At 36.5% G+C, this 15,189-nt stretch overlaps 1 protein-coding gene across 3 annotated transcripts in view; it reads left to right on the forward strand.

Moving 5' to 3' along the window:
- The window catches only part of LOC105733180 (regulator of microtubule dynamics protein 2), a 75,328-nt gene extending 62,731 nt beyond the window's left edge, over positions 1-12,597 (forward strand). For 2 of the 3 annotated variants that reach the window (XM_012475480.3, XM_012475478.3), the window contains exon 11: positions 12,190-12,597. In XM_012475480.3, coding sequence (XP_012330903.2) covers positions 12,190-12,285 — 96 coding nt within the window. In that variant the 3' untranslated portion in view covers positions 12,286-12,597. Of the gene's footprint in view, positions 1-8,975; positions 9,347-12,189 lie in introns of those variants that run through there. The other variant, XM_012475479.3, reaches the window with a different exon arrangement.
- Positions 12,598-15,189: the final 2,592 nt, after the last annotated feature.

Below are 15,189 nucleotides of genomic sequence, written 5' to 3' on the forward strand. Positions count from 1 at the left end.
GTGAAAAAGCAAAGCTCTGTTTGTCTGTAGTGAAAGGAGTGTGCCCACTTTCCCCTGGACCACGAATTGTGCCACCCTCCCACCCTTTTTCTTCACAGCTTCCTTGCCTCCTGCCAGGCCACCCTTGACTCCCAGTGACAGCCCAAGCAACAGATTAAACGTAAATGTCAACACATCACTTCTCTGCTCAAAACCCTTTGCTGTTAGGATGAGGTTCAGAATTTTTAGCATGTCCTTCAAGGCTCTGATCCAGCTCCTACCAGTCTCTCAAGCTTCATCTGTTCCCCGCTCTCCCCTCCTCTGCACCATCCAGCCTGCCCTTCACCGTTAGAACATACTGTTCCTACTTCCTGAAACACTCCTACCCACCCTCCACTCCTTCCACTGGCTTTATTCCTCCTTATCCTCCAGGTCTCACCATGAATGCCGTTTCTTCAGGAAAGACTTTCTTGACACCCGTTGGCAAGAAAGCGTCCTATACTTTTCCTTGCTATCATTTCAAAGTTGTGATTATGTCATTATTAATGTAGTTGTTTCATGAAAGTAACAACCAGGTTTGTTTCATTCACCACTGTACCCCTAATCCTGAGTATACTGCCTGGCATATAATAAGCGCTTGGTAAGTGTTGGTAGAAAGAACCAAGACATTAATATCATACATATAAAAATAATAGTGTCAATAGTAATAAGAGGACTAGTAATGAATGTAACTAAGAAGGCTAGACATTGGAAGTAGTTCTGTAATAAGCAAACTAATATGAACAAATATTTCCCGCATTGCATTTTTTTTCTCAGTGATGTCTCCACTTGTATTCTTAGCAATGTTTTTCTAAGTAGTAAAGCTATGTAAGGAATATTTCCATTTCTTTTTCAATGAGAAAATAGGACCAATTAAGTTATATGTAGTGCCTATCCATCTCTATTATGAAGTTTTTTCAGATTGAAATATACCCCATTAGTGATTTCACTAACCAAGTTTATTCATTTCCAAAATGTCTAGCAATGCCACTAGTTACAGTGAATACAACCTAGCCATCAGTTTTCTCTCTCATTTGAAATTTCATAACATGTTTGTTTGTTTCTTGTAGCGTTTATAGCTTCTTCCTTGCATTATAGTCATTTGTGGACATGTCTTCTGTGCCCTATTAGGGAACTCTCAGCTCATCACACTGCTGCTTGCTATTGGGAGTGTCAGCCATTTGGTCTCTAGAGCCCAGATTCATAGGTGTAGGCAGCTTTACATTCCCAGAATTTGAAACTGCAGTATTTTTATTATTCATGTGGACTTTTCTTGACCCTGGGAAAGTAATCTCAGATCCTTGGAAACATTTCTTTTTTAAAAAAGGAATGTCGACGTCTAAGACAGTGTGAGAATGATTGCTGAATGAAATAATGACTTCACTGGCAACCTGAAAGTTGTTTGCCTGGAGGCAGTATTAAAGTTCATTGACTTGGAGCCTACTGAGAAAGATCAAATATAAAAAGCATTATGTAATATTTTGTTTTACGATAGGAAATGTGCTAAACTGGTAAAGAAAAACCCATATTTTAAGGTTGTTGAAATATTTTGAAATGGCATTAATCACCTTTCTGAGACAAACAGACTTACAGAATAGTAAACGCAGTGTTACCAGAAACAAACCACAAGAAGAAGTGTACTCTGGGAGTGCTAAAACTTAAGAACACATTATGTTTAGCACGTGGTATAGTTGTCTTCAAAATGGCCTTTTGATTAAAGTCCTGAGCTATATATTTCCAGCCTGTTACATGGGTTGAGAAGCATAACTCTCATTGGTAACTGCTCTTAGTAACAAAATCCTAATTCTGCTTTAAATTTTCTTTCTTAATTAAGATATCATATTTGATTATCTTAATTAAGACATTGGTTTCTGGATAGCTTTATGAAACAGAGTTTATATACATTTCCTCTGCCTTCCTCTTATAGGAATGCTACTGCTCAGAGTAATAAATGGATTGCTTGCCAAAATCCAGTAATGTTGTCTCATTTGCTAGAAATTCTTGTTTGCCCGTTTCTTTCTGGTTAAAACTTATTTCTTGTAAATTAACTCATCTATGCTATCCATGCCTGGAGAATTATTTCTAGTACTTTTTTTAAAAATTAGGCCATTATAGTATAGGCAGACTTTTCCTACTGTCTGAACAGACATTTTCGTGAGTTGCAGGAAGTCTGTTTACAACCCCCTACTTCTATTCTTTTGACTCTTACCTTCTTGTCATTTGCATTTAAAATGTATTATTTCTTAAGATTTTGCAATATTTGTAATGGCCTTGGTGTATTGTTTAAATTGATCTTAAAAACACTCTAAAGAAGTTTCTTAGACCCCTTTTATTTATTTGTTTTCTTAAAATAATTAATGATACAGCATTAGTTTGGGAATAGCTGTTCTTAACCAGTACCTCGTCTTATGAAGTTGGTGTTTGATAATCATTACCCCAATGCTAGGAGAATAATGACAATTTAATGTAAATAAGTCTCTTATTTATCCAAAGTCTTTAGCAGAGAGCATTGATATATTTTTCTAAACTGTATTTCTCCAACATTATCAGATGAAATAAATCTGTATTTTTAATGTGTGTGTTTGAGTGAGTGAAAGAGATTATCTTTATTCACTTATATTACAAATGTGGAGGTGTACTCTGCTAGAGGCTTGGGATACAAAGAGAAAAAACCAGACACCTCTGCCATCATGAATTCTGTGGTCTAGTGGGAAAGGCAGGCACTGAAAAAGTCATAGCAATAAAATGTAATGAGTGTTTTGGAAATATAAGCACAGAGATTTATAAGAAAATAAAACTGGTACTGCAACCTGGGCCACGGGGTAGGAAAGGTCATCCTGAGGTTTTGCTATAAAATCTAAGGAAATTAGAAGTTAAACACAGTTGTTTAAATATTTAAGACTTGCTTGGACAGTAGAGGACTCATTAAAAATACAGGTTCCTGGCTTTTTCTAGAAAGAAAAAGAAGCTCTGAGCTGTAGAATGTGGTGCCCCCAACCTCAATGTCATCGTGGTTTCACTCAAGCTTCCATCTATCTGGGTTCTGCTTTTCTGGCTTAGTGCTCAGATAGTCCCTGGGTGAGATTACAGAGTTGACAGTACATCCACAGGAAATGTTGACCCTTGAGGATATGGCTTTGGATTTTACTCAGAAAGAGTAAACCCTGCTAGACCCATCTCAGAGGAAGCTGCACAGAGATGTGATTCTGGAAAAAAAATCCTCAAAACCAGCATCTAGGCAGGAAAGTCTTTTTGTTTTTTGTTTTTTTTTTTACTTTCTCTAGTTTACATTTAGTTTCCCATAAATATTTCACAAATGATCCTGAGTGATACAACAGTCAGGACAGGTCAGAAGGGGTAAAATGTAGGTAGATACATTTTGTTCTTAAAAACATCATTTAATCTTAGAACTATTTTAGATATACAGAATAATGTGGCCGGGTGTGATGGCTCACGCCTGTAATCCCAGCACTTTGGGAAGCCAAGGAGGGCAGATCACCTGAGCCCAGGAGTTTGAGACCAGCCTGAGCAACATAGCAAGATCCCTATCTCTAAAAATAATTTTACTTTTTTTTATTAGTATACTTTAAGTTCTGGGATACATGCGTAGGACATGCAGGTTTGTTACATAGTCTTATGTGCTAAGATGGTTTGCTGCACCCATCAACTCATCTACGTTAGGTATTTCTCCTAATGCTGCCCTTCCCCTAGCCCCAACCTGTGACAGGCCCCAGTGTATGATGTTTCCCTCCCTGTTTCCATGTGTTCTCATTGTTCAGCTCCCACTTGTGAGTGAGAACATGCAGTGGTTTGGTTTTCTGTTTTTGTGTCAGTTTGCTGAGAATGATGTTTTCCAGCTTCATCCATGTCCCTGCAAAGGACATGAACTCATCCTTTTTATGGCTGCGTAGTATTCCACAGTATATATGTGCCACATTTTCTTTATGCAGTCTATCATTGATGGGCATTTGGGTGGGTACCAAGTCTTTGCTATTGTGAACAGTGCTGCAATAAACATGTGTGCATGAGTCTTTATAGTAGAATGATTTATAATCCTTTGGGTATATACCCAGTAATGGGATTGCTGGGTCAAATGGCATTTCTGGTTCTAGATCCTTGACAAATCGCCACACTGTCTTCCATGATAGTTGAACTAATTCTCTGGCATCTGTTGTTTCCTGACATTTTAATGATCCCCATTCTAAGTGGCATGAAATGGTATCTCATTGTGGTTTTGATTTGCCTTTCTCTAATAACCAGTGATGATGAGCTTTTTTTCATACATTTGTTGGCTGCATAAATGTCTTGAGAAGTGTCTGTTCATATCCTTCACCCACTGTTTGATGGAATTGTCTGTTAGGAAAGTCTTAAAAACAAAGAACTTCCATGTAGAATATCTACAGGAAGGAGCCATCTAACAACATGTCAATACCGAGATTCTTGGGGGTGAACCCTGTTCCTCCACAGTAGAATAGGCCTGGGGAGGGCAAATTAGGAATGCAGCACAATCACATGACTTTAATTTGAGGCTAGAGAAAGTGTGCTATCTTAGCTCAAAGGTGTGGATAATTCAAATTTGGGAGAAAAGGAATAACCTGAGCTCAAAATCATAACCTGAGTTCTTATAAGAGGGCAATTGCATAAATATAGCCAATATATTAAGTGCTTGAAACATAATGAAAACCTTAAAACTAGTCAGATTGCTATACAGCTGACCTACTACAAAGGAGAAAACTTCTATACGCAAAGGAGAGTAACACACCAGATGAATGTAACCAAAGTGGAAGATGTTAACTAGAGACTATACTGAATGTTTGGCATCAGATTCATATGTGGGAAAATAAATGAATAAATGAAGGTATGTGAGCAAGGCTTTAACAGCCTGTTATGGCCTCAGTAGCAGAGATGTCACAGTGGAGGGGAGCCCTTTGAATATAATGAGTATGAGGAAGTTGTCACTCACAGCTCAACATTGACTCAACATGTATTAGCTTGTACTGGAGGGAAACTCTATAAATATAATGAATGTAGGAAACACTTCACTAGAGAGCTAATTCTTACTCATACCAGAGAACTCAAGAGAGAAACTCTTTGCCTGTAATCTATATGGAAATGCCTTCAGGGACCATTTATCCTTTAAACAACACAGTGAATTAACACAGGAGAGAAACCACATGAATACGATCTATGTGGGAAAGCCTTCCCTTAATGGTCTCACCTTAGTCATAATGAGACAATGCACAATAGAGAGAAACCCTATAAATGTACAGCATTTGGAAGAACCTTCAGCCTCAGCCCTAACCTTTATAGGTGGTCTCTCAAGTTTCCATCTATCTGGGTTCTGCTTTTAGATACCAGAGAGCTCCCACGGGGCTAAACCCTACACCCTTTAGGCAAAGCTCAAGCCTTGATATGCAGAAAAAAACTTAGAGTAAAACCAGAAAGAAAGTGGCAAGTTTTTTCAAGGAGGAAGAACCCTGTTGGAAAAATAATAATTCATGCTGGAGAAGCAATTCAATGAAATAAACATGATAAACGCTTTACTCATAGAGCAGCACTCCAGGACGTGAGGATTCATGCTGTATAAAACACTCTCTAAGAGAAAAGCAACTTATTAAAATGAGAGAAAACAAAGAAAATTATTAAGAATAATAATAAAGAAAGAAAACACTGTCAGTGTCCTGAATTAGGGAGAGTCTTCAGCGATTGCACATACCTTCGTGAACCTTAAAAGTTCTTATGTTGGGGAGGTTCCCCAGGCCTCAAGTCAATGTAGAAAATGCCTTTACCTGGATTTTATGCAACTCATACTGGGAAAAAACTCTACCAAGAATGCTTTAGCACACAATTCAACAAATAATTGAGACTTTTGCCCAGTGATGTATTACTTAAAAAAAAATGTAGCATAAAGGTATAGAATTGCGATTCTTTCTTAGAGGTGTAGAATATAGAATTTGGTAATACTTAATAAGCAGTGAAATAACCCCTCTTTAATAGATTAGTCCTAGAGAATATGTATGTAGTGAAAGTTGGAATGGAATGTTAAAAATGAAGTAAAAGTGGAATATAATCCATTGATATTTATCTTTTAACAAATGAAACATGCCGAGTAATTGGGCCATTTTTCCTTTAATATTTTGTCACTGTTATCAATTGATCAGCTTCCATTTTTTATGCAGCTCTAAACATGTTTACAAAGACTTTGGCCAGAAAATTACTTTTAATGTAACTGGAAAATGTAGAACACAAAATAATGTGTGATAACTATAATGTGAGTATTGAAATATGTATCTCTCTGGCTAGAATGGAAATATAGGTAAATATCCATTACAGCATCAAATATCCCAAATGATACTGAAGCACATAGTATGTAGGCCATACTTTATGAAACACTAGAAAACAGACAAATGCCTTTAGAAGAGAAATACATGAAAGTACTGAATCAAGTATATGATTTGACTGAAATGTTGAATACTAGAGGGGGAGAAGAGATGAGAGCCTTATTTGCCTTTTTCTTTAAAGCAGAGGAAAACTGCTGAAGGGTCTTCAGCAACAGATAATACAATGAGATTTTTAGAAAAGAGCACAATAGCCACCATATGGAGACTGGCTTGGAGTGGAGAGGAGCAAAACTGGAAGCAGGAATATCATTTAGGTAACAACTGCAATGACACAGACATGATATGGTGGCATGGACTAAGATGATGGCAGTGAGGAATTAAGAGGAAAGAACAGATTCCACAGAATTGTAGGTAGTATTCTCTATAAGACTTGGGGATTGGTTATTGAGGGAGAAGGAGGACTCAAGGATGACATCTTGGTTTCCGGCTTGGGAAACTGACCAGGATAGATGGAGATGCGCTTTATTAACACAGGAAATACAGGAAAACCAGGTTTGGTGGGGAAGGTGACTTCAGTTTTGAAATGTTGAGTTTGTGTTTGTGAGATTTTTAAGTCCAGTGAGTAATTGGATATTTGGCATATAAACAATGTCTGAAGCCGCGCTATTTAAGAAGTCATCCAAAGAGACTATGTAGTACATAGAAAGCATAAGTCAAAAGATCTACCCCTGAGAAACACTAACATAATGGAATGGGGGAGGAAGAGAAACCTGCAAGTGAGACTGAAAGAAGTGGCCAGAGAAGGTGAGACCTTGGAAGCCAAGGGATGGTGGAAATGGTAAACTCCGTTAGATGCTCTGGAGAAGTCAAGCAAGCAAGGACTGGAGTGAGTGTTGAACTTAATGATGTGGATATCATTGGTGATCTTAAACTAGACTGTTCTAGTAGAACAGCAGAGAGTGGAAACCAGAATTCCAAGTAGTCAGGAGGCGAGAAAATATAGTCAGTGTATGTAGACACTCTTCCAAAGAATTTCATGGGGTAAGGAGGAACGACATAAGGTTAAAGGGATGCTTGAGTTGAGGGTTTGTTGTAGATGGAAAGTATAGAAGCACATTTAAATGATTATGAGGAAAAGCCGGCAAAGAAGGAAGGGTTCAAGAAAGATTGTAGAAAAAGGAGATAATTGATAGAATAAGGGCCTGGGGAAGCCAGAGAGAATGGGATCTGGAGCACATGAGGGCCCTCTTCTGTTACAGTTTGTGAATATTCACTTCTTTAGCCATCTAGTTAAAATAATGCTCTCATCTATGTAATTCTGCTGTGAGAAATTAATTCCTAGATATAGAAACTTGCCACCATGTTTCAGTGTCTAATCATTCATTTAGCAGACGTTTATGTAGGACCATCTATTTACTGATAGATGGCATCTGCTAAGCACTGAGATAGCCCAACAGTTTGATAAACATGAACTCAATACCTGGAATTACTGATTTTTTAATCAGTTCTTCTAAATATCACACTAGTATCTCAGGTACCATTAATTTTATTTTCTCACAACCTTCAGTAAATATTGTTTAATAGAAGATAGACTTTAGTTGATCACTACAATAGAATCAGTGTTTTATGTTTATGATTAAAAGTGTTAGAAAACTTACAATTTCAAAAATAATTTAGCTAACAACTACTTCCAAATATTTACCCTTGTCCTGTTGTCTTCATCTGATTATTTCAAATATGTTACATCTCTTAAATGCTTGGATAGGTGCTCAGAAAATGTTTGTCAAATGCAAAAATGCATAAAAGTACCCTGTCATCTGAATTTATTGCCACTCTTTTGAATCCACATTCATTGTAAAGAAATAACAATAGATGTAATGTCCTATAAAACATATTACATGATTTTTAGTCTTAACTATAGGCTTCCTAATAAAGTCAATAATGAAATATATGTTGACCAGCTCTAACAGAATCTCAGATTTCTTCAAATCTTGCTGCTAGGTCTAGTACTTCTTCACATCTCACAGCTGAAGAAAAAAATCCATAATAGATTGACACAAGGGCAGATCCATTGTCAGCTTACATGGAAGTCTCTTTGTCCTGAATCCCATTACTCCAGATCTGGTGAAGGAAGAGCCCAGAAATAGCTATCCACGTTGCCCACATTATCATAGATCTGGATCTGGTCTTTAAAAATCCAGTTCTTTCTTTTTTTATTTTTTTGAGACAGGATCTCACTCACCCATGCTGGAGTGCAGTGGTGTGATCATGGCTCACTACAGCCTCAGCCTTCCAGGCTCAAGCGATCCTCCCACTTCAGCCTCCCAAGTAGCTGGGACTACCAGGTGCATGCCACCATGCCCGGATAATTTTTTTTCTTTTTTTTATTTTTTGGTAGATACAGGGTCTCACTATGTTGCCCAGGCTGGTTTTGAACTGCTGGGCTAGAGCAGTCCCCCTGCCTTGGCCTCCCAAAATGCTGGGATTGTAGGTGTGAGCCACTGCACCCAGCTGGTCTCTTTGTAATGGTCTTTCAAAACAAAAGTCTATTTCAGCACACTAGAGTATCAAGATGAATGCATGAAATTTCATTATGTATTTGTATTTTCTTTATAGGATAAAGAGGCACAGAAAGAAATGCAAAAAATAATGACTTCCTTGAAGAGGTAAATAAATGAATTTACTCTTCAACAAATCAGATATGGTCTACCAAAACTTAAACTAATCAAAGTCGTGCTTTTATTATCCTTTTGTTCATTTTTGATGTAAGGGTATTGTGCTCAGATTTGAAGGTAAAGGCATGTTTCCACAGAATGCATTCCACTAGTAGCACTACAAAATTATGTTATTTGGAGAATCTATATACTATAATGTCAATACATAATCTACAAACATGTATGCTTTATATTTTTCTTATCAATAAACTGCAGCCTTCAGAATATTTGTTTAAATAAAATATTTAAATCCAATAAAACAAACTTTCATAAGTACTGTTTCAATTGAGACTTAATAAAACAAAATAATTTCATTAATGTGGATGAAAAATGGAAAACAGCAAAGGACATGAACAAGTTGTTGGCAGAAGAGAAAAAAGAAATGTAACTGGTAATCAAAAGATGTAAATAAAATTACAATAAAATACTGTTCTACCATCAAACTAGCAAGGACTTTTTTCTTTGTTCCAGAAGCATTTAATGCTGACAATATTGACATGACATGGAGCGTTCTCATACACAGTTAGCAGGAGAATATTTTGTCACTTGGGTAAACTAAATATAAAAATATTTTTAAAATTTTTTTAAAGAGTATTTTGGCACAAGCCTTTGGTAAAATTTATTGAGAGCCTCTTATGGAAATAATCGTAAAGAGAAAACTGCAATGACTGACGTACAGATAGTCATAACAACATAATACTATGTCCAACAAAAAGAAAGCAGTTAACTACATTGAAATATAACTACAATTGAATAACATTTTGCCATTAAAAATAATTACACATATAGGCAAATGCACAGAACATCTTAAGTGCAAGTACAAGTTAAAAATACCACATACATAGGATCTCAACAATATAAAAATAAGCACAGAAGAGCATCTAGTAGGGAATACACTAAAATAGTAGTAGTTTATATTTCTGTGGAGCTGTATTTTATTTCCTACATTTTCCAGTTTTTAGTAATAAAATTATTTTTTAGGTTGTACTTAGCAGTGAGTTATAAAGATTCCCTGCTACCTCTTAATCAGCCTCATCTTGGAAATCAGAGTAAAAACTTGGATTTTCTGTTTATTGTTCCAAATACATGGGTGTGCGCACACACACACTCAAAATTTTAAGCCCTAATGTAGACATTCTAGTTAGGTAAATTAAGCTACCCTCTAACCCCATCTTCTATAATGGTCAATCAAGATACTGAATCAGTCCAGCTAGTTCTCACCCACTTTCCTCTGACAACTGGTCTAATGTCAAAACTCATGGCTAGATGGGACAAGAGTCTTGCAGGTTCTCTCATGGATATGCAGAGAGGCTGTGGATACCTCTGACCATCTCTAAACAGCTAAAGGAATATGTAAGTATAGAAAGGTGAATCCAACTAGCAGCAAATGACATAGAATCAACCATGTTGTAGGTTTCGTGGGAGCAACTCATTCCAGCAGAGTGGTGTAAACACTTCCTCTAGGAATTATGAGGACTATCAAGAAACATTCCTGGTGGGCAACAGTGGGATTTGACTCATAATTGGAACCTGACATAAGACCTAATCAGTGTTTATTATATTTTGACAAAATTCTTAATTGTTTCTCATATGTCTTCAATTGACAAGTTGATGCCTATTGACTGGGTAATCAGTGTAGTAGTTTCTGGATATGAGCTTGACCCAATGGAAATGTAGTACTCCTAATTCAATCTTTAGAGAATTAGAAGTTTCTGACATATTTAGCAATTTCTCCAAATGAGTATAAAAAGCAGGAATTCCCCTCATCATCATGGAAATAACCCTTCAAAGGAGCATTAACTCCCTGCTGTATGCCCCCTTCCAGAGTTACACTGTCATCAATCTGTAGTCCTCATAAAGCCATATAATCAGAGAAGTTACATTTGGAAGGTCGAGGCAAGAGAATTGCTTGAGCTTAGGAGTTCAAGACCAGCCTGGGCAACATGGTGAAATCCCATCTCTATAAAAATTAGCTGAGCATGGTGGTGCACACTTATAGATCCAGCTACTCAGGAGGCTGAGTGGGAGGATCACTTGAACCCAGGAGATCAAGGCTGTGGTGAGCTATAATTGTGCCACTGTACTCCAGCCTGGTGACAGAGTGAGACTCTTTCAAAAAAATTTTTTTAATTTAAAAATAATTTTTTAAAATTAAAAACATTGCAAATAATTGCTAAATAGCTCAAAACCCATGAACAGGACTAGAATCTGATAACCTAGAAGGATGTGCTATAGAACAGTGGTCCCCAACCTTTTTGGCACCAGGGACTAGTTTCATGGAAGACAATATTTCCCTGGTTTCGGGATGATTCAAATGGATTTCATTTAGTGTGTACTTTATTTCTATTATGATTAAAGTGTAATATATAATGAAATAATTATACAACCCACCATAATGTAGAACCAGTGGGAGCCCTGAACTTGTTTTCCTGCAACTAGAAGGTCCCATCTGGGGGTGAAGGGAGACAGTGACAGACCCATCAGGCAATAGATTCTCATAAAGAGTTTGCAACGTACATACCTTGCATGCACAGTTCACAGTAGGGTTCGCCCTACAAATGCCACCACTGATCTGACAGGAGGAGGAGTTCAGGTGGTAAGATGAGCAATGGGGAGCAGCTATAAATATAGATGAAGCTTTGCTCACTTGCCCACCACTCATCTCCTGCTGTGAGGCCCAGTTCCTAACAGGCCACCAGCCAGTTGCTAGTACCAGGACCAGTCTGTGGCCTCAGTTGAGGGGTTGGGGATCCCTGCTATAGAGGATACATATGATATTTTGTTCATTTAATCCTCAGTCCAATCCAGTGAGGGAGGTGTTATTGTTTCCATATAGGTAATGACATAACTGAGGCTTGGAATAGATAAATAACTTGCCACAGGCCTTTCTTAACAAGTAGAAAGAGTTGGTACTTAAACATGGCTTATTTTGACTCCTTAATCTAGTCTTAGTTACTCACAGCAGATATATGAAAGGTACTGTATAGATAAAAACAAGGAAACAAAAAAAAGTTATGTGTAATGAGGCCAAGTAAAAACAGTTTCTGTATTAAATAACCCTACTGAGTGATTTCTTGAATGACAGGATTTCATGTAGAATATTACACTTACTCCAGGGAATTTCACACAAAGTGAGCCATGAGGACTCTGGTTTTCAATGGTTACTTCACTCACCACTCATGCTGCTTGACAACTCAGAGAAGACAGAATAGCTGCAGAGTGTTCCTGAAATGAGGATTGTTCCTGCTGGATCACAAAGTCCAAGCTGATGGTACATTCTCTACTCACAGATGAAGTACACAAGCTGCTAACTTCTCAAGAGACTTCATGTACAACTTTGGAAAGGGGGGAGTTCTGACCCAAACTTTGAATATGTTTGATTCCAGAAGATAAGAATCAAACTGTATGTTGCAATTTTTCATAAAACATTAAAGAGGTAATTTAGTGGTCCACTAAAATTTTGATGATGTCCATGTAATTGTGATGTTATCTTTCTTACTAAATAAAAAAGGTCTTTATTTTAATATGAAAATCCATGCCACTTCTCATTTGTGCCTAAAAGTTATCAAAAGGCTTTTCATTTGTTAATATTTTTTATACTGTTGGATTTCAAAAACCAGTGGTACAAGCTGAATGGAACCAGCTTTTACACTAAACTTCTCATTTTACCAATAAACAGTTTAAGCGTTGATGTGTAACAGGGTCAGGGTCAGAGAACTGTAATGACCAAGTCAGGACTGGGTTCCAGCCCTTGGAACCTCACTTCTGCTTTCTTTGAGCCTGGGGCTGTTTATGTTTAATTGATTGGAGTCCAGTGTGTCTGATGTATAATGGTGGCTCTTAGAATGACAACACTTACCTGGTGATTACCTATTCCAAGTGTTTTTCCTATATTGATATATTTAATCCTCACAGCAACCTATAAGGAAGGAACATTTGATATTACCCCATTTAAGATAGGGGAGCTAAAGTGCAGGATATTACCATGCCTAACACTGTGAGCAAGGGATTTGAACTTGGGCAGACTGCTCCATAGTCCATGCTGTGGCCAGCCACCGTACAATCCTGCCAGCAAATGGGGGAATTGAAATGTGGGAAGTGAAAGAAAGTGGAAAGACAGAAGGTAAAAAAGGAAACAAAGGAAAGGAAAAAGAATTTTTAAAAGCAGAGGGCAATAAAGAAGGAAAACGAGGAGAAAAGGTAAAGAAAAATCTTATATTTTGGATATTGATAGACATTTTCTAGTATTCCATCGTAAATTTCCACCAACCTCTTTTATATCTTACCTTATATTTTTTTCATACGCCTCTTCCTTCCCCTCCTCAAGATAAGGAAAGAGAAAAATGGGGTAGTGAAGCCTGTTTTTAAGGACTTGATCTACTTGAACTGAGTGTGTTGAGAAAGCTTTGGTTATGGACTTTGTGGCCTGTAGACTGGGAAATTAACAAGAGTAGTTGATTTCACAAACACAAGATGCATTTTAAAACCAATAAAGTTAATACTTTGAGTATTGTGATTTTGGAGCCCCTCGACCTATATTTTGCTTTAGATACTTGAAGCCAAATCGTAAGATTTGGTTTTTAAAAATATTGAGATACAATTGATATACAAAAAATTGCAAGTATTTAAAGTGTATCATTTGATAAATGTTGACATGTGTACATCCACAAAACCATCACCACAGTTAAGGTAACAAACATTTTCAGCACCTCAAGTGTTTCTTCATGCCCCTTGGTAATCTCTCCCTCTTGCGTCTCTCTCTCTGACCCCCATTCCAAGTAGTCACTGATCTGCTTTCTGTCATTATGGATTACATTTTCTAGTATTTTATATAAGTAGAATTATCATTATGTACCCTTTATCTGACTTCTTTCACTCAGCATAACTATTTTGGGATTTATCCATGTGGTAGCATGTACTAATAGTTCATTCCTTTTCATTTCTGAGTAGTATTTTATAACAGAAATATACCAGTTTTTTTCTCCACTCATCTATTAATAGACATTTGGGCTGTTCTCAGTATTTGATTATAACAAACAAATCATCTATGAACATTCACATAAATATCTTTGAATGTACATATGCTTTCATTTCTCTTGGATAAATACCCAGGAGTAGAAAGTATGGTAGATATATATCTACCGTTTTACAAAACGCTCAAACTGTTTTCCAAAGTGGTTTTACCATTTTACGTTCTCGCCAAGAGTGTCTGAGAGTTCTGCTTGCTTGACTTTCTTAACAATACTTGATAGGGTCAGTCTTTTTAATTTTAGCTACTGCACTAAGTGTGTAGTATATCTGATTGGGGTTTTAATTTGTATTTCTCTAATGACAAATGATGTTGAGCATTTTTTCATGCATTTATTTGCCATTGGTATATCTTCTTTGGTGAAGTATTTATTCAAATATTTTGACCATGATTTAAATTGAGATGTTTTGGTTTTTGTATATAATTTGGAGTATGACTTGAAGTTCATTTGTTATATTACTTGGATATCTAATTATTTCAGCATTTACATTTACAAACTGGCAATCTATCTAATACTCTATATAACATATCTAACAAAGTTATGCCTCCAAACCTGTTGAAAAGACTATTGTTTCTCCACTGAGTCGTCTTTGTACCTTTGTCAAAATCAGCTTTTCATATATGCACGGGTCTGTTTCTGGACTTTATATTTCATTCCATTGATCTATTTATTGATCTCAACACCAATACCATACTGTGTTGATTAATGTAGCTTTATAGATTTGAAACCAGGTAGTGTTACTCCTCCAACCTTGTTTTTGTTTTGTTTTTAGTACTCTAGGTTATTTGCATTTAGATATGAATTTTAGAATTAGTTTTTTTAAATTTCCATCAAGAAAAAAGTGGCTGTGATTTTGATTGGGATTGCATTGATCAATTTAAATTGACATCTTATTAATTTTAAATCTTTCAACCCAGGAATATGGTATACCTCTGAATTTATTTAGGTCTTTATTTCCTTTCAGCAATGTTGTGCAGCTTTCAATATACAAGTCTTTCACATTTTTGTCACACTCATTCCTAAGTATTTCATATTTTGATGCTATTATCTATTTTTAATTTTAATTTCTGATTTTTTATTGTATAT

The sequence above is a fragment of the Aotus nancymaae genome, unplaced genomic scaffold, assembly GCF_030222135.1.
Source record: "Aotus nancymaae isolate 86718 unplaced genomic scaffold, 86718_ANA_hifiasm-v0.15.2.pri h1tg000057l, whole genome shotgun sequence".
Classification (NCBI taxonomy): domain Eukaryota; kingdom Metazoa; phylum Chordata; class Mammalia; order Primates; family Aotidae; genus Aotus; species Aotus nancymaae.